The 19,788-nt window shown below is 46.9% G+C and overlaps 1 protein-coding gene across 2 annotated transcripts in view; it reads right to left on the bottom strand.

Annotated features, from left to right (window-relative positions):
- Positions 1 to 502: 502 nt before the first annotated feature.
- slc12a4 (solute carrier family 12 member 4) overlaps positions 503 to 19,788 on the bottom strand; it is a 231,030-nt gene continuing 211,744 nt past the window's right edge. For both annotated transcript variants that reach the window (XM_072518277.1, XM_072518278.1), the window contains exons 23-24: positions 11,881 to 12,014; positions 503 to 1,573 (exon numbers count right to left, since the gene is read on the bottom strand). In XM_072518277.1, coding sequence (XP_072374378.1) covers positions 1,482 to 1,573; positions 11,881 to 12,014 — 226 coding nt within the window. In that variant the 3' untranslated portion in view covers positions 503 to 1,481. The remainder of the gene's footprint in view (positions 1,574 to 11,880; positions 12,015 to 19,788) is intronic.

Genomic DNA, 19,788 nt, shown 5'->3' with positions numbered 1-19,788 from the left:
GAGCTACCGAACATGCGACCTAGCTCTGCATAGCCGCACCCGGAATTTCGGCCCCCTGCTCTTAAGGACCAGTAGTGATTTGTGTCTGGGTGACGAGCTGCTGGGGGCGGGAGAATCCCGGGAGCCCTTTTTGGGCAGGGTCCTGATTATACCAGCTGGAGCGGACCAGGATCATCAGAAACTGTTTTGCTCTGGGTGCAAATTCCATTTCGGGCCTCTCCTGTAATTTTCCCGACATAACGGGATTTGCGCTGGGTGCATCGCAGCTGGAGAATCGACCCCCAGTGTAAATGACCATGCTCCACCGATGCAATGAAAAAGACAATAGGACACACGACTAATTCATTTTTCTGAATTGGTTTGCACTCGACTGCTTTATCCAAGATTATAAACCTATCACATGGCTTGTGAATTTGAAAATTACGTGATACCAGACCTCAAAACACATGACCAATGCCACTTGGCTAACAAGAAACGGTTTTGATATGGAAACAAAGTCAGGTTTGAGAAACCTTATACAGTGCTTTATTGAGAAAAATAACATTTTGTTTGACTTTGAATATGGTAAACAAAAGCACATTATGGTAAAGGAAAAGCTCCAAACTAGTAGAATAATTTAACAGCTGACAATAGTTTTGCAAAAATGTTCAATCGAACATAGCAGCTCATTTTCTTGTGCAATTACAAGCTTACTGTGGCTGGGATACCAATTCTGGACACTGCGAATGAGGCTGCAGTATATTTATTTAAAAATGTGGTCCACCAATTGATGGTCCTAATTTTTTTCAGTAATACTACAAGAAAAGCCATGTAGTGCTTTTTATTCTGGACAATATGGAAAATAATAAATACCAAAATAAATACTTTTTTTTTGCCAATTACACAATCACAAGCCTTGGAAGATACGCGAGATAGTTAGGATCCCACTATTTTCATAATTAGTGTCTACTGTGAAAAACACTGTTAAAAGCTATCCAAACAGTCAAAACTTGCCAAGTATCTTAAAATCCATATTCTGCAAAGCAGTGGATGTAGTGTTGGAGACAGCACATGTTGTGTCCTTACATATAATAGTATATGGCTGTATTACAATTGAGCTGCCATAGCAGCTCATTTCAATAAATGTATTCTTAACTGACCATAAAAAGCAGTGCAAAGCTCAATACTGATTCTCCAGGCATGGATTCCAAACCCAAAATCCAAGCTTATTCTAGGGTAAGACTAGTATACTTTTCACAAAATCTTTCTTCTGCGTTTCCATCTGTAACAAATGTTACATCTTATTAGTGTTTGCATATACTGCAGATGCATGTGCTGGAACAGCATTTAATGCCTCAAGAGCACTGGGCTTGGATGATGAGCCATGGGAATCTTTGTCTGAATGACTGACCAACAAAAGGAGTGCTTATTAGCACACAAGTGTCTGGAATGTCTTCTGCAGTCAGGTTTCCACCACATACGTCTTCAGAAGGGAGTCATGTTCAAGAGTAAATTGTGATGACTTCACAACCACCACCTCGTACCAGCAGTACCCTCTCCAGACCTTCTGTAAGTACCTCCAGAAATTCCATATCTGCAAACAGTGTGTCAAGGATAATTGATAACACAGTCCATTGGAAATCACTGTCCATTATATTAATGTATATTGGCAGTGTGCTTTAAGGTGCAGATAATTTAGCATTTTTGTATTTCTAGGCAACCTCATCTAAGAAGCTCGGAAGGATATTAGCATTCATGATCTAAAGAGGATGACTCTTAGTGTAACTTCCCTATCTTGTGCACTCAGGAGATTCCTGCAGGAGTTCCTCATGGCAGTATTCCAGGCACAACCATTGTCAGATCCTTCATCAATGACCTCATGTTCGCTGATGATTATGCAGCGCTTAATTCTATTTGCAACTCCTCAGATAACGAAGCAGTCAACACCCACATGCACAAGACCTGAGCAAAATTCAGGCTTGGACTGATAAGCTACAAGTAACATTTGTGTTACATAAGTGCCAGGCAAAGCGCATCTCTAACAACAGAGAGTCTATAAACTTCCCCTTGCATTCAATAGCATTACCAACACTGTATCCCTCACCATTGACATTCCAGGGGAGGGATCTTCACCATTGACCAGAAATTCAACACGAACAGCCATATAAATACTCCAGTCACAAGAGGAGGTCAGAAGATGTAAATTCTGTGGTTATTGACTTATCTCCTAATTCTTCACAACCTTTCAATCTGCGACAAGGCAGGCATGTGATAGAATACTCTCCATTCGCCTGGATGATTGCATATCTTAAGCCCCCAATCTCCACAGCCTGGATTGACAAGGGCTGGAATTAATGGGAACACTACTGCATCTATTTTCCCTCTCCAAACCTGCAAATATATTGTTGTTCCTTCAATGTCATGGAGTCAAAACCCTGGGTCGCTCTAAGTGACAACAGTGTTGAGAAGTTGGTTCACCACCACCTTCTGAAGGGGGATTAGGGATGGGCAATAATGCTGTTCTTTCAGTGAAGTCCGTATCCCATGAAATAATGGAAAAAAGTACTGGGGAGAATTGGGACGATAAACCAGAGATATGGAAAGAGAGTTTGGTGGAAACGGGGAATTGTAGGCCTGAAGGAGATTTTAGAAACAGGAAGTGGAGAGAATATGAATAGATTTAAATAAAAGGAAGTGTGTTTTACATTCACGATGTTGGGGGACTGAATGCCATTGGGAGTCAGCGAACCAAGGGACAATAGGCAAGTAGCACTTGGAGCAGAGTATATTACTGGCAGGAAATGCTTGGTGAGATTAATTTACATAGTATGATGGGAGACAAGCAAGGAAAACACTGGAATAGTCGAATCTGCATGTTGATTTCAGGTGCAGGTGAGGGGATATAACGATGGAGGTGGGTGATGTCAGAGGTGGAAGGAGGGGGCCATCTTTGCACAGAGAGATTATTGGCTTTTTCAGCTCGGAGTCAAATTGTACGTGGAGACTGAAGGCAGGTTCAACTAAATATATTGAACTGAATCAGGACCAAGGCAACAGAGCTTGCAGTGGAAGCCAAAGATCATTGCTTTGATTTTCTCCATATTCAACTTAAGCAAAATGGGTCTAATCTAAGACTGGATGTTATGCAACTGTCCAATATCACATTAGCCAGATTGACAGAGATACGGCTGATCTCTGTCAGCGTTCATGTAGATGCTGACTCGTGTAAGGACCAAGGATAGATCCTCAATGGACCCTACTGTAATGGTCCAGGATATATGTGTTTTGAGTAGGGGAGTGGTGGTGGTGGAAGAGAAAGATAAATAGTTTCTGGAAATGTTCTGGCCACTGAGTTGAATCAAGCATGGGCTCCCACCAATCTGGATAGTGGGAAATAGGCATTGGAACATTCTGATTTAGTTGACTAGAGAGAAGTTGGGGGTAGTGGGGAAGGATTATGTATCACAGTCAATGATTATGTAATGTGTCACTTTGACCAGGTTGGAGAGATTCAAACATAGTTGCAAGAAAGATGTGGATTGAAAAGCAAAACATTTGAAAAATAATTGCTGGAACATAAACAAAGAGAAGAGGAACGGGACCAATTGGATTGCACAAAGAATTGACACAGAAAAAATGGTTCACATTGGACGCATGAATGGACAATACATAGTGATGGCTAAGATTATGTCCTAAATGTAAACCGTGGGCACTCCTTACTGCATTGAATGGATTACTATATGAAATAGATCAGCAGAACAGGGACACAGCATAATACAGTAATGCAATCAAGTCAGAGGGAATACAGCTATATTAAGTTTCAAGGGAGTAAGGCAAAGCTGCATGGCTTCTACTTTAATGTCATGGCTATTACAGGTAAAACGGATGCATTAAGGGTGAGGATGGACATGTGAAATTATGATTTCGTAGCCATCATGGAGTGGTTGAAGGAGGGGCAGGATTGGTAGCTCAACATCCCAGGATACAGAATCTTCAGGTGAAACAGAGAAGGGGGTAAAAGAGAGGAGTCATAGAGATCTACAGCACAGAAAAGGCCCTTCGGCCCATCACGTCTGCATCGGTCAAAAACAACCACCTATCTGTTCTAATCCCATTGCCCAGCGCTTGGCCCATAGCTTTGTAAAACTTAGCATCGCAAGTTCACATCTAAATACTTCCTAAATGTTATGAGGGTCTCTGCCTGCACCACCCTTTCAGGCAATGAGTTCCAGACTTCCACCACACTCTGGGTGAAAAGGCTTTTCCTCACATTCCCTCTAAACCTCCTGTCCCTTACCTTAAACCTATGTCCCCGGTCATTGATCCCGCCACCAAGGGGAAAGGTTTCTTTCTGTCGACTCTATCGATGCCCCTCATAATTTTATACATCTCAATCATGTCCCGTCTCAGTCTCCTCTGCTCCAAGGAAAATTAACCCCATTCTATCCAATCTCTCTTTATGACTAAAACTCTCCAGCCTAGGCAACATTGTGTTAAATCTCCGCTGCACCATTTCCAGTGTTAACACATCCCTCCTGTAATGTGAATTCCAGAACTGTACACAAAACTGTAGACATGGCCTAGCCAACACTATACAGTTCCAGCATAACCTTCCTGCTCTTAAACTTTATATCTCAGTTAATAAAAGCAAGTTGTACCATATGCCTTCTTAAACATTTTAACCACCTGCCTTTCTACCTAAGGGACCGGTGCACATGCACACCAAGGTTCCTCTGATCCTCAGTGTTCCCAGGGTCCTGCCGTTCATCATGTATTTCCTTGCCTTGTTTGTCCTGCCCAATGGGGGAGCATTTTAGTAATAGTGACCACAACATGGTACAATTTAAGCTTGTTACGGACAAAGAAATAGACAAGTGACAAAAAAAAAAAAAAAAAGTTTTGGATGAGGGGTGGACGGATTTTAGTGAAACAAGGCAGGATCTGGCCAAGGTAGACTGGGAAGAGTTACTTGTGGCAAAATCTAGAGGAGCAATGGGGGTCATTCAAAAAGAAAAGGGGGAGAGTGCTGGCCTAACAATTTCCCTCTTGGGTGATAGGAAGGAGTAACAAGCCCAGAGAACCATGGATGACCAGAGATATTCAGGATAGAATGAGAAGCAACGGAGAGGCTTTTAGCAAGTACAAGAGGGCAAATCAGCAGAGGTATTAGTGGAGTACAGGAAGTGCATGTTGGAGCTTAAGAAAGCAATTAGGAGAACAAAGAGGAGATGAGAAAACTCTGGCTGGCAAAAGTAGGGAAAATCCCTAAATATATCAATGGGAAGAGGATAATCAGGTAAAGAGTAGGGCCCATTAGGGACAATCTTTGGGTGGAGCCAGAGGACTGGTGGGCGTTGAACGAATACTTCACATCTGTCTCCACCCAACAGAATAAGGATGTAGGTATGGGACTCAGGGAGAGAGACTGTGAGGTTCTTGAGCAAATTGACATAGGGAGTGACAAGGTATTGGAGGTGTTGGCGGGCTTAAAAGTGGACAAATCTCCAAGTCCAGATGAATTGTGTCCCAGGCTGCTGGGGGAGGCAGGGTTGGAGATTGCAGGGGCTCTGACCCAAATTTTTAATCCCTCTCTGGCCACAGGGGAGGTGCCAGAGAACTGGAGAACAGCTAATGTGTTTCCACTATTTAAGAAGTGTTGTAGAGTTAAGCCAGGGAACTGCAGACCAGTGAGTCCCACGTCAGTGGTAGAGAAAGTATTGGAGAAAATTCTGAAGGAGAGAATCTGGGCGGGCTTCTCCCTTTTGGGGACTAAGTCCCCACGCACGCCGGAAAACGGGTGAGAAATCACTCTGGACTTTTTCCTCGAAAGTCCGGGGTGATTCTCTGTTTTCCAGGGGGCTAGCAGGGCCCCGGCATGCGTCCCACGGCTCTGGCTGGGCCCTGCTGTCCAGACTGCACGGCCACGCATGCGCACGGCGGCCGCAAGCGGGTCCGCGCATGCGCGTGGTGGCCCACCTCGGTGCGGGAGCCGCAGACATGGCGGAGCCACCCAGTGGGCCCGCGTACAGTAAGGTAGGTCCCTCCCAGATCGCGGCGGCCTGGCCATCGCTGAGGCTCCCCCCGAAGTCAGATTCCCCTCGCCCCTCACCAGTGCCGCCACCGCGGCCTTGGGTCCGAGCTCCCACCGGGTGGTACCAGATGTAAACCACGCCGGCGGGAGTTCGGCCAGTCGACCGCGGAGAATCGCTGCAGTGGCTGTGTCGTCTGCGCGCGCGCAACTGGCGGGTCCGTGGAGAATTGCGGAAGGGCCGGATTTCCGGCATGAACGGCTATTCTCCGCCCCCGCGCTAAGCGCGATTCTGGTGCGGAGGGTCGGAGAATCCCGCCCTCTATCTCCACTTGGGGAGACAAGGTTTGATCAGGAATAGTCAGCATGGCTTTGCAGGAGCAAGGTAATGCCCAACAAATTTGACTGAATTTAGAGGTGACCAGGTACGTTAGAAGAGGCTCATGTAGTTGATGTAGTTATATGGATTTTAGCAAAGCCTTTGGCAAGGTCCCACATGGGGGACTTATAAAGTAGGAAGATGCACATGAGATACAGGGTAACTTGATAAGGTAGATTCAAAGAACATTACAGCACAGGAACAGGCCCTTCGGCCCACCAAGCCTGCGCTGATCCAGATTTCTTATTTAGACCTATTATTTATTGCCCAATCTGTATCCCTCCAGTCCCTGCCCTTTCATGTGTCTGTCAAGATACATCATAAACGTGGCTATCGTGCCTGCCTCCACCACCTCCACGGGCAACGCGTTCCAGGCACCCACCACCCTCTTGTGTGAAAAACGTTCTCCGCATTTCTTCCCTAAACTTTTCCCCTCTCACCTTCAACCCCCTTGCAATTGAGTCTTCCACCCTGGGAAATAGCTTCCGACTATTCACCCTGTCTATACCTCTCGTTATTTTGTAGACCTCAATCAGGTTTCCCCTCAGTCTCCGTCTTTCCAACAAAAACAATCCGAGTTTATTCAACCTCTCCTCCTAGCTAACACCATCCAGACCAGGCAACACCCTGGTAAACCTTCTAACATCCACATCCTTCTGGTAGTGTGGTGACCAGAACTGCATGCAATATTCCAAATGTGGCCTAACAAAACTTTTATACAGCTGTAACATGACCTGCCAACTCTTGTACTCAATGCTCTGGCCAATGAAGGCGAGCATGCCTTCTTGACCACCTTATTCACCTGCTTTGCCACTTCTATGGAACTATGGACCTGAACGCCCAGATCCCTCTGTATGTCAGTGCTCCTAAGGGTTCTGCCATTTACTATATTCACACCTGAATTTGATCTTCCAAAATGGAACACCTCGCATTTGTCTGGATTGAACTCCATCTGCCTATTTCTGCCCAACTCTCCAATCTATTTATATTCTGCTGTATTCTCTAACAGTCCCCTTCACAATCTGCAACTCCACCTATCTTAGTGCCATCAGCAAACTTGCTAATCAGACCATCTACATTTTCCTCCAGATGACTTATATATATTACAAACAGTGGTCCCAGCACTAATCCCTGTGGAACACCATTTGTTACAGATCTCTATTCTGAAAAACTCCCTTCCACTGTTACTCTCTGCCTCCTGTTTGCCAGCCAGTTCTTTATCCACCTAGCTAGCACAGGGGTTTTCAAATTCAGGGTTGGGACGCACGGGTGGGTCGCAGGCAGGTTTTGGGAGGGTCGCGGCGCTCGGTCGCGGTGTTCCCGATCGCAGGAGGAACGGCAACTGCTACGACCGGCTTTTTAAAATGCTGGTAGCGACGGACTTTTGGGATTGCCGGCCATCCCGTGCATGCGTGCCGCATCAAGCAATGCGCAGGCCGGGAGCCCGGGGGGGGGGGGGGTGGAACATCGCCTCCTGACGTCAGTGCGCTGACCAGGGCCAGTTTTTGTCAGCAATCAAGGGGCTCCTCCCACAGGAAGCGGCGGCAGAGTTCAGGTCATATGCCCTATACGCTGACGTCACTTCTTCTGGGAGCGAGAGAGATTCCTGCATTTTACAGCTGCCAGCAGTGCTGGTGTAAACTCCTGGGAGTCGAATGAACAATGCATGAAGAAGGAGCTGAAAACAGGACAAAAGCAGCATAAAAATTATTACTTGAGTTGTGGGTTATTAATTGTTTCACTGCAAATCAGGATTCAGAGTTCATCTGTGTTCTATGCAGTGATGTACTGGTAAATGAAAGTTTAAAACCCTCAAAACTTCAGAGACATTTGAAGACTAAACATGACGAGTTTGAGGACAAACATCGCAATTTTTTTCAACCGATGCAGTGAGATCTTAAATCATCAGTGGAAGTCATTATCAGAAATGTACACAGAATAACAAATCAAGTAAGATCATGAGGACCAAGCATGCTCATCTGTCACATTAAAGGTAAGTGAAAATAATGGGTCGCAAAGGTCAGCCGGTGTAGGTCGCATAGGTCAGCCAGTATGGGTCACAATGGTCAGCCAGTGTGGGCCCCAAAAGATGGCCGGTTGGCAAAAACGGGTCCCAGGCAGAATGTTTGAAAAACACTGATCTAGCACACCCCGAATCCCATACAGCTTTACGTTTTGTACCAGTCTGCCATGAGGGGTCTTATCAAACACCTTAAAGTCCATGTAGACGACATCCACAGCCTTTCCCTCATCAATTAATTTTGTCACCTCTGTTAAGGCCCCAGCTATTTCCTCTCTTGCCTCCTACAGTAACCTGGGATATATCCCATCCGGCCCAAGGGACATGTCTACCTTAATGCATTTTAAGATATCCAACACTTCCTCCTTCATTATGTTGGCATTAGGGATGGGTGAGTATTTACACACCCATCCCTAATCTCAACATCCGTCATGTCCCTCTCCTTGGTGAATACTGATGCAAAGTACTCATTAAGAATCTCTCCCACTTCCTCGGACTCCACGCATAACTTCACTCCTTTGTCCTTGAGTAGGTCTACTCTTTCCCTACCTACCCTCTTGTTCCTTATGTATAAAAGGCCTTGGGACTTTCCTTGCTTGCCAAACTTCACTGGATCAACAACCCCACCAAACAAAGCATTCCACAATGAAAGATCCATAACCCCAAGAGAAGCTGTCATTTATGTTGTGACTCTTCTGGAGCTTCCGCCACTAATACCTGGTTTATTTTGCTTCCTTAATTGAACTTCAAAGCACACATTTGCTGTCTGAAAACAAAAGCAAAGCTTTAATGAAGATACTCCACGAGAAATATTGGGGGAGTTCAAGGTGAAAATACTAAAACAACAGACAGATGCTTTCAACAGGTAGAAGCTCTGAAACCATAGCACACAATTTCAGAGATTTTACTTGAACATAGAACAGTACAGCACAGAACAGGCCCTTCGGCCCTTGATGTTGTGCCGAGCTTTGTCCGAAACCAAGATCAAGCTATCCCACTCCCTTAGGGTGGAATGGAACTATCTTTTTGAGATCTTCGATAGATTCAGTTTTGGCCTCAAATTCTCCTCTTGAGTTCATTTGATGTACAATTCCCCGAAAGCCAACATCCGTACAAATATGACCTCCTACCAATACTTTCCATTTGGTAGAGGCATTAGACAGGGCTGCCCCTTTCTCCATTGCTCTTCGTGTTTGGTCATTTAACCTCCAGCAATAGCATTGATGTCGTCAGAGGGATGGAGGGGGGTACACTGAAAGGGGGAAGGGCACCGGATCTCACAATACACAAATTACCTACTTCTATATATTACGGATCCGGTCTCCTCAATAGAAAACATGAAGATTCTCACAATATTTGGCATATTCTCACGCGATAAATTAAATGTCAGTAAAAGTGAGTGTTTCCCAGTGAACTCAATGGCCAGAAGGGGCTCGGCTTGGTTTGCTGCCATTTCGCCTCTCGCCCTCTAATTTTCAATATCTGGGGATCCGTGTGGCCCATAACTGGGACTTACTCTAAAATCTGAACTTTTCAAGCCTCATCAGCATGATCAAAATGGACTTCGAGATGAACTAACTTCCTCCCGACTCTAACGGGCAGAATCCAAACTGTTAAGGTGGATGTGCTACCTAGGTTTTTGTTCTTATTTCAAAATAGCCCCATTTTTATTTTTAACCCAAAGCATTTTTTATTACAGTCAACAAATTAATATCGGCATTTGTCTGGGCAGGTAAGAGTCCGCAGCGCTCTGCTTCAGAGACAGAGGATCGGGAGGCTTGGCCCTCCCCAATCTAAAGTTTTGTTACTGGGCTGCCAAAATGCAGGAACTCCTACAATGGTCGTCTGTCCCGAAATCAAACTGGAGTAGATTAGAGGCACGGTCTTGTGCCTCAGCCTCCTCCCTACATGCCATAAGAGACACTGAACGATGTAGTGGACTAACTTTGCTTTGACAACTGGTATTTAGATTTAAGTCAAATTAAAAGGATGAAAGTATCCTTTTGTGAAAAATAGTGCATGGAATGAATGTTGACATCCTAACTCAATGTTCATACCAAAACACTGCTACAGATCAATGCAAGTTGACACGTAAAAGTGAACTTGTACTGCTGACACAATGTTATATGTGGACTGCAATGTGAAATTGGTAGACAATTTACCATGCAGACTACATCAGATTGATCTTAGCAATGAAGTTACCCAAATACTGATGTAGGAAGGGAGCAGCAGGAAATTTCATTTTCCTCACAATAGCAAAACGATTCAATAGAAATTTTAAAATTTCCCCAGGTACCCTGATGTGATTTTACATCCAGAGTTATACTGCAACCAATGTGAATAATGTGCTCTGCGATAATAACTATCTGGTCTCACACTTTGGAAATTCGCTACCCCAGAGTGCAGTGGATGTTGGGACAGTGAGTAAATTTAAGAAGGAGTTAGACAGACTTTTCATTGGAAATGGGTTGAAGGGTTATGGAGAATGGACAGGACAATGGAGTTGAGGTCATGATGGGATCAGCCATGATCACATTGAAGGTGTTTAGGCTTGGGAGGCTAAATTGCCTACTCCTGGCTCTTAGTTCATATGTTCTACGGAGGAGATGCTCTGGCTGATTTCGCTATCCAGCTCTTGGTCTGTAGCATTCGAGGTAACAGATGAGGAACATTTCAGCCATGATCGAATGACAGGGCAGAGCCGAGGAGCCGAATGGTCTAATTCTGCTCCTACATCTTATGAACACCACTTGCCTGGAGTTAGATCAAGATATCACTCCCAAATTAAAGTACAATTTTAATGATCGCATCTAAATCTACTTTAAATAAACCCATGGATAGAAGTAGAAATGGCATGGTCAGGAACTGAAAAGATAGCAGTGTAATCAGTAAAATTGTTTTAACTAGTAGCAGTGTATGATGCCCTACTGAAGTTGACCTGAATACAGGTTGTTGAATTGAGTACAAGCAGTTTCACTTTTGATTTCTTGAGTTGAGAAAAGTGAATAAAAGTGGACACTGAATGCTCGAAGTTAGGGAAACAAGAACAACATTCCCTGGCACTGACATCAGCAGTTCTGATGAGCATAAATTTTAGTTAAACTAAAAACAAACATTCTTGAAAACAAGCTTGGCACACTTTATCTGGATGAGCAGCCAGAGTGGAACAAAGGTTAAATATATAGTACCTATTTCAATGTCCTGAATTTAAAATTGTGGACCTAGCTTTGTGAGAGGGAGAGAAAAGGTCAATTCAAGCTGGAAAAACATGTCAACATAATTATTTAGAAAATCTTCTCACATCTAAATAAATACTAAAAATTATTCTGATGTTATAAGTTACAGGTCTGGGGTAAGCTTTGATTGTCATAAAAAGTTACTGTCGTGCACTTTACTGGAATATTGCCATTCTTCATCTTTTGACTAACTATTCTAGCAAGGCTATTTGCAGAAAAAATGTTTGGTAAAGGATACAGTTCTCATCTCCATCTTGGTTTTTTGGTGGTCCAGGCATGTTTAGCAAAACCAGTTTGGCATCATGGGACCTATTTACAATAACTTCGTTCAGCTTTACTGCTGTGTGCATTCTCCTTACATTGGACTGGTCCCTGAAAAAAGTAACCAACACATTAAAAATAGTGGGCAAAGGCACAAAATCAAGTTAAAGATAAAGTTTTAAAAAAATTTTAGAGTACCCAATTCATTTTTTTCCAATTAAGGGGCAATTTAGCATGTTCAATCCACCTACCTTGCACATCTTTGGGTTGTGGGGGCGAAACCCACGCGAACACAGGGAGAATGTGCAAACTCCACACGGACAGTGACCCAGAGCCGGGATCGAACCTGGGACCTCGGCTCCGTGAGACTGCAGTGCTAACCACTGCGCCACTGTGCTGCCCAGTTAAAGATAAAGTTAAGAAATTATTTCAGGTAAGAGCAACAATAGTTCTGAAGGCTGCAGCGAAAGCTTAATTTCTGACAGCTACCATGCCTTGTATTTCTAAAGTGTAATAAGAAAGATATTCCAAACCATTTCACGGGGCATCATAAAACAAAGTATAATACAGAGCCCCATAAGTAAGCTTTATACAGGGCACCATGTAGCACAGTGGTTAGCACTGCTGCTTCACAGCACCAGGGAGCCGGTTTCGATTACTGGCTTGGGTCACTGTCTGTGCAGAGTCTGCACATTCTCTCAGTGTCTGTGTGGGTTTCCTCTGGGTGCTCCCGTTTCCTCCTACAAGTCCTGAAAGACGTGCTTGTTAGGTGAATTGGACATTCTGAATTCTCCCTCAGTGAACCCGAACAGGCGCCCGAGTGTGGCGACTAGGGGATTTTCACAGTAACTTCATTGAAGTGTTAATGTAAGCCTACTTGTGACAATAATAAAGATTGTTGATTTCCGGTGGCGGCTATGGAGGAGTAAGTCACACATTTGGTGGCTCCCGCTCTGGTTGGACTTTTGGACCTTTCCCCTGGACATTTTTCCGGTTTCAAATGGAAAATTTGTAGGTTGAGGCAGTTGGGCACCGTTTCCTCGCATTGGTTTATGGAAAAAAGGATCAGAAGTGTGCAAAAAGGCAGAAACAAGAAGCCAGTAGCGAGCTGTGTTGAAGCTGTAATGGGAGACAGTATGGCCGAGGGACGGACCCCTGGGTGGCAGCGCAGCGTTCAACGGACCCAATGATGCAGGCCATTCAGAATGGCTTCGCCAGACAGAAGCGGGAATGCCTGGACCCGATCAAAGAATCAATTGATCGCCTAGAGAGCAGACTGGACGCCCAGGACCGGACGATTCAGAAGGTGGAGACGGCGCTGCTGGAACAAGAGGAGCACCAAACAGCAGTGCAGCTGGAGGTGGGGATGCTTCGGGAACAGCACAAAAGGCTCTTGGAGAAGGTGGAGGACCTTGAGAACCGGTCCCGCCGGCAGAACCTAAGAATTGTTGGGCTTCCGGAGGGAGCAGATGCTGGAGCATACGTGGCGGGTATGTTTGAAAAGCTGCTGGGGGAGGGAGCATTCCCCCGACCGCTGGAGGTGGACAGGGTGTACCGGGCGCTTGCCAGGAAGCCGCGAGCGGGGGACCCTCCGAGGGCGATGGTGGTGAGATTCCACAGGTTCCTGGACAAGGAATGTATTCTGTTGTGGGCCAAGTGCACGCTGAGTTGCAAGTGGGATAGTAACATCCTGCGGGTGTACCAGGACCTGAGTGTGGAGGTGGCGAGGAAGAGGGCAGGCTTCAATCAAGTCAAGACGATTTTCTTTAAGAAGGTGAAGTTTGGTCTGCTGTACCTGGCGTGCCTGTGGGTTACGCATGAAGACCAACATCATTATTTTGAGTCGCCCGATGAGGTGTTGGACTATGAAAAAAGAAAAGGACCGGTGGGAGCGTGAGAACTTTTGGACTCAGTGACAATATGTTGGCCTATATTGGACCCTTTTTCCTTTTCTGTTTTTCTCTGGGGGGTTTATTTTTTTTTGTTTTGTTTGTTTTTCTTCTCACCCCCTTGGAATGTTGGTGGGGTTTCCGATGTGTTTTTTCTTTCTGTTGTTAAAATTGGACCATGCCTTCTCGTATTGCTTTGTATCAGTCTTTTTTTTGGAGCTCTGTTTAGGGGAGAAGGAAAGGGGGGGGGGGGGGCGGGGGAAGAGAGAGTGTCGATTTAACATTTAGTTTTTGGTTCTTTTTCAGGGTAGATGTTGGTAATGTTCACTTTGTGTTTTATCTTGTGTGTTTATACTGTTGTGCACTTTGGTGGGATGGAGATGTGCCTGTCTGGGTTTTGGTGGGTGATGCTTTTGTTCTTTGTGTTTTCTTGCTGCGGGCTGTTTGTTTGGGGATTGTTGGATGAGGGAACTTGTTTATAGGAGCGGGGGGTGGGGAGCGAGGAAACAATGGGTGGGAGACTTCTTGGCGCCAGAGGCGGGGGTCACCAAGCTAGCTGGGTGAGCTAGTTCACAGAAGCACAGTGGGCGGTGTGTATATGCTTAGTTTATTAGCTGGGTTGGGATTTAGAGTAGCGTCGCTAAGGGGGGGATGGGTTCTGCTGACGAGGGAGGGACTTCGGTGGAGGGACACTGAGGGGGGAGGGGGTGGGGGCCCCCCTAGGGCAGGCTGGAGGAGGTGCAGCGCATGGGCTACAGGCGGGCCCAAGAAAGGAGATGGCTGACCGGTGAGGGGGGGGTGGGGGCACTTTGCCCCCAACTAGGCTGGTCACCTGGAATGTCCGGGGGCGAAGTGGCGTTTGAGGTAGGGAAGATAGTCTCGGATGTGGGAGGTCGATATATCATGGTTAGTGGCAGGCTTCAGGGGATGAAGGTAGTGCTGGTCAGGGGCTGGTTTAGCACACTGGGCTAAATCGCTGGCTTTGAAAGCAGACCAAGGCAGGCCAGCAGCACGGTTCGATTCCCGTACCAGCCTCCCTGAACAGGCGCTGGAATGTGGCGACAAGGGGCTTTTCACAGTAACTTCATTTGAAGCCTACTCGTGACAATAAGTGATTTTCATTTTCATTTCATTTTCAACGTATACGCGCCAAATTGGGACGATGGGGATTTTATAAAGAGAGTGCTGGGGAAGATTCCGGACCTGGATTCGTATAGGCTTATTATAGGTGGGGATTTCAACACCGTTATTGATCCAGGTCTGGACCGGTCATGCTCAAGAACGGGCAAGATGCCAGCAATGGCAAAGGAGCTGAAAGGGTTCATGGAGCAGATGGGGGGTGGGGGTCGATCCGTGGAGATTTAGGCAGCCGAGGGCCACGGAATTTTCTTTCTTCTCCCACATTCACAAGGTGTATTCCTGGATAAATTTCTTTGTTGTGCGCAGGGCCCTGTTGGCGGGGGTGGTGGACACGGGTTATTCGGCGATTACAATCTCAGACCATGCTTCGCACTGGGTGGACCTACAGGTCAGTATGGATAGTATGCAGTGTCCGCAATGGAGGTTGGCTGTGGGGCTGTTGGCGAGCGAAGCAGTCTGCGAGAGGTTGAGGAAGTGCATGCTGAACTACCTGCAGGTAAACGACATGGGGGAGGTCTCAGCAGCGGTGGCCTGGGAAGCGCTGAAGGAAGTGCTGAGAGGAGAGCCGATCTCGATCCGGGCTCACAGGGACAGGACAGATAGGGCAGAAACGGACCAACTGGTAAGAGAGATTATACGAGTGGATAGGAGGTATGTGGAGGCTCCAGAGGCAGGGCTACTAAGGTAACGTCGGAGGCCGAAGGCGGAATTTGGTTTGTTAACTACAGGGTGGGCAGTGGAGCAGCTCAGGAAAGTGAACGGGGTGATTTACAAGCACGGGGAGAAGGCCAGTGGGATGCTTGCACAGCAGCTCAGAAAGAGGGAGGCAGCGAGGGAAATAGGGAAAGTTTCTGACGGGGATGGGAACTTGGGGACTCGGCGGGGGTGAGCAAGTTCTTCCGGGACTTTTATAATAGGTTGTACAGATCGGAAACCCCTGGGGGGCCGGAGGGGATGAGGCACTTCTTGGATGGGCTGACTTTCCCGAAGGTGGATGGGGAGCTGGTAGAAGGGCTGGGGGCCCCGGTTGGGCTGGAGGAGATAGTGGAGGGCTTGAAGGCCATGCAGTCGGAGAAGGCCCTGGGGCCGGACGGGTACCCAGTCGAGTTCTTTAAAAAGTTGTCTGGAATATTGGGGCCGGTACTGTTGAAGGTCTTTAACAAGGCAAAGGAAAGAGGGGTTTTACCCCAGACGATGTCACAGGCCATGATCTCGCTCATTTTGAAAAGGGACAAGGACCCGGAGCTGTGCGGTTCTTATAGGCCAATATCCTTGTTGAACGTGGATGCCAAACCTCTGGCCAAAATTCTGGCCTCTAGGATTGAGGACTGTGTATCGGATGTTATAGGGGAGGACCAGACCTGGTTTGTTAAGAGTAGGCAGCTGGGGCCAATGTAAAAAGGTTGCTCAATGTGATCATGATGCCCCCGGAAGGTAGGGAAGTTGAAGTGGTGGTTGCGATGGACGCGGAAAAAACCTTCGACCAGGTAGAGTGGGATTACTTATGGGAGATGCTGGAGCGGTTCGGGTTTGGGAGGGGCTTTGTTGACTAGGTTAGGTTGCTGTACTGGGTTCCGGTAGCTAGTGTACGGAGAAATAGGACGACTTCGGAATATTTCAGACTACACAGGGGGGACGAGACAGGGATGTCCCCTCTCCCCACTGCTGTTTGCGCTGGTGATAGAGCCGCTGGCAATTGCTCTGAGGGCCTCAAGAGGCTGGAAGGGGTTGGTCTGGGGGGAGGGGGGGGGGAAAGCACAGAGTCTTGTTGTATGCGGGTGACTTGCTGTTGTATGTCTCAGACCCAATGGAGGGGATGGGGAAAATTATGGGAATTCTCGGAGAATTCGGCCGATTTTCGGGGTACAAGCTTAATATGGGGAAGAGCGAGTTGTTTGTGGTTTAGGCGAGAGGTCAGGAGAGGCGTCTAGGGGAACTGCCGTTTAGAGTGATAGGGGACAGTTTTAGGTACTTGGGTATTCAGGTGGCGAGGGATTGGGACAGGCTACACAAATTGAACCTGGCCTGGTTGGTGGACCAGATGAAGGAGGATTTACGGGGAGATGGGATGTGCTCCCGTTGTCTCTGTCGGGTAGGGTGCAGTCGGTAAAAATGACGGTCCGTCCGAGGTTCCTTTTAGTTTTCCAGTGCCTTCCCATCTTCATCCCGCGGTCCTTTTTTAAGCGGATTAATAAGATTATTGTGGGCTTTGTGTGTGTGTGGGGGGGTACGCCCTCATTGGTGAAGAGGGCAATGCTCGAGCTGAATCGGGGAGAGGGTGGGCTGGCGCTGCTGAATTTCAGTAATTACTACTGGGCGGCTAACAGAGCCATGGTGAGGAGGTGGCTGGTGGGGGGGAGACGGCGTGGGTACGCATGGAGGCGGCTTCATGTAAGGGCACAAGTTTAGGGGCACTGGTGACGGTGCCCCTGCCGTTCCCGCGGCGCGGTACACCACCAGTCCAGTGGTGGTGGCAGTGGAGGAAGCATGTGGGAGTAGAGGGGGCATCGGTGTGGTCTCCAATCTGTGACAATCATCGGTTTTCCCCGGGGAGGATGGACGGGGGTTCCGAATTTGGCGGAGAGCGGGGATTGAGAGGATGGGGGATTTGTTCTTGGAAGGTAGCTCCCCGATAATGAGGGTGCTGGAAGATATTTACAGGTACGGGACTTTTTGCGGAAGCAGGTACCAACCTTCCCACTCCTGCTGTTAAGGGGGATTCAGGACAGGGTGGTCTCTAGAGGATGGATAGGGGAGGGGAGGGTCTCGGACATATATAAAGAGCTTATGGGTTCATAGGAGACGCACACAGAGGAGCTGAAGCGAACGTGGGAGGAGGAGCTGGGGGAGGGTGGGGGGGATAGTGGAGGGCCTTTGGGCGGACGCGTTAGGAAGGGTCAATGCTACCGCAACATTCCGCAACCTCAGCCTGATCCAATTTAAGGTTGTTCACCGGGCTCACTTGACAGTGGCCCAGATAAGCAGATTCTTTGGGGTGGAGGATAGGTGTGCGAAGTGTGCGGGGGGGGGGGGGGGCCAGCAAACCATGTTCACATGGTTTCCAAAATTGAGGGGATTTTGGCAGGGGTTCGCCGACGCCATGTCCACGGTATTAAATACGAGGGTGGTAATGAGTCCGGAAGTGGCGATTTTTGGGGTATCGCAGGACCCGGGAATCCAGGAGGAAAAAGAAGCAGATGTTCTGGCCTTTGCTTCCCTGGTAGCCCGGAGGTGTATATTACTGGCATGGAGGGGCTCAAACCCCCCGAAATCGGAGACCTGGCTTTCAGACATGGCAGGCTTCCTCTGCCTGGAGAAAATTAAGTTCGCCATTAGAAGGTCTCTGCTGGGGTTCGCCAGGAGGTGGCAACCATTAGTCGACTTACTCGCAGAGAATTAATCGTCAGCAAAAAAGGGTGGGGTGGGGGGTGGAAGCGGGAGGGTTAGATTAGTGTGGGTTAGGGGGGTAAGTAATGGCAAGACCTGCGGGGGAGGGTGGTGGAATCTGCATTATGTATATATTTATCTTGTTATTTACGTTGTTGATTTTGTTGCTGTTAAAATGCCAAAGAAATACCTCAATAAAACGTTTGTTAAAAAAAATAATAATAAAGATTGTTATTATTAGTTATTTGGTTCAATGACCATAAAGAAAGGTTTTAAGGCATGTCTTAAAGGAGAAAAGGGGGCTAGAGAGGCAGGAAGGTGGATGTGATTTCAAGACTTAGGGAGGGATGAGGACATGGAGGGGTTTGAAAATGAGAATGAGTACTTTTAAAATCAAGACATTGCTCCACCAGGAGCCAGTGTCGGTCAGCTAGTGCATGGATGTTAGGGGAACTGTACTTGTGAGAGAAAATACATAGGCAGCAGAATTTTGGAAGACCTCAAGTTTACGGAGTAGAGAATGAAGGAGACCAACTAGAAGTGCATTGGAATAGTCAAGTCTCGAGGTAACGAATTAATGCAGATGAGTTGAGATGGAGGTGAAGTCAGATTATGGAGTTTGGCTAGGTGGACTTAGTGATGACGTGAATATGAGGTCAGAGACTCAGTCTATTCACACCAAGGTTGTGGACAGACTGGATGAATCTCCGGCTATTGCTAGAGAGAGGGGTGGAATCAGCAGCTGGGGAACACAGTTTGGAGCAGTGCCCAAAATCAATGGCTTCAGTCTTCCAAATATTTAATTGGAGGCAATTCCTGTTCATCCAGTACTAGATGTCAGATAAGCAATCTGATAATTTAGCAACAGTGGAGGAGTCGTGAGAGGAGGTGGTGAGATGATAATAATAATCTTTATTATTGTCACAAATAGGCTCACATTAACACTGCAATGAAGTTACTGTGAAAATCCCTTAGTCGCCACACTCCGGCGCCTGATCGGGTACACCGAGGGAGAATTCAGAATGTCCAATACACCTAACAAGCATGTTTTTCGGGACATGTGGGAGGAAACCGGAGCACCCGCAAGAAACCCACACAGACACGGGGAGAATGTGCAGACTCCACACAGGCAGTGATTCAAGCGGGAATTGAACCTGGCGCTGTGAAGCAACAGTGTTACCCACTGTGTTACTGTGCTGCCTAAGTGGCATCAGCATACATGTGAAAACCACCCCTGTGCCTTCAGGCTTCTAATTAATAATGCTGGAACACAAAGTTGAATGATTACATTGAATTCATTATTTGGGTGGGGTAAATTTTGCATGTAAGAAAATAGTTAACATAACAAAAGACTGGAACATATGAGTTCTTTTACATAATTAAGTTACCATCAGTCATCAAGAAATAAAAGAAAAACACAAGAGGCACAAGGGCATTAAATTAAAGCAATGTGTCAAGAAGCTCAGCGA

This window comes from Scyliorhinus torazame, chromosome 10, assembly GCF_047496885.1.
Source record: "Scyliorhinus torazame isolate Kashiwa2021f chromosome 10, sScyTor2.1, whole genome shotgun sequence".
In the NCBI taxonomy this organism is placed as follows: Eukaryota; Metazoa; Chordata; class Chondrichthyes; order Carcharhiniformes; family Scyliorhinidae; genus Scyliorhinus; species Scyliorhinus torazame.
The sequence above is the reverse complement of the archived record's forward strand: the minus strand, read 5'-3'. Positions and strand labels throughout refer to the sequence as shown.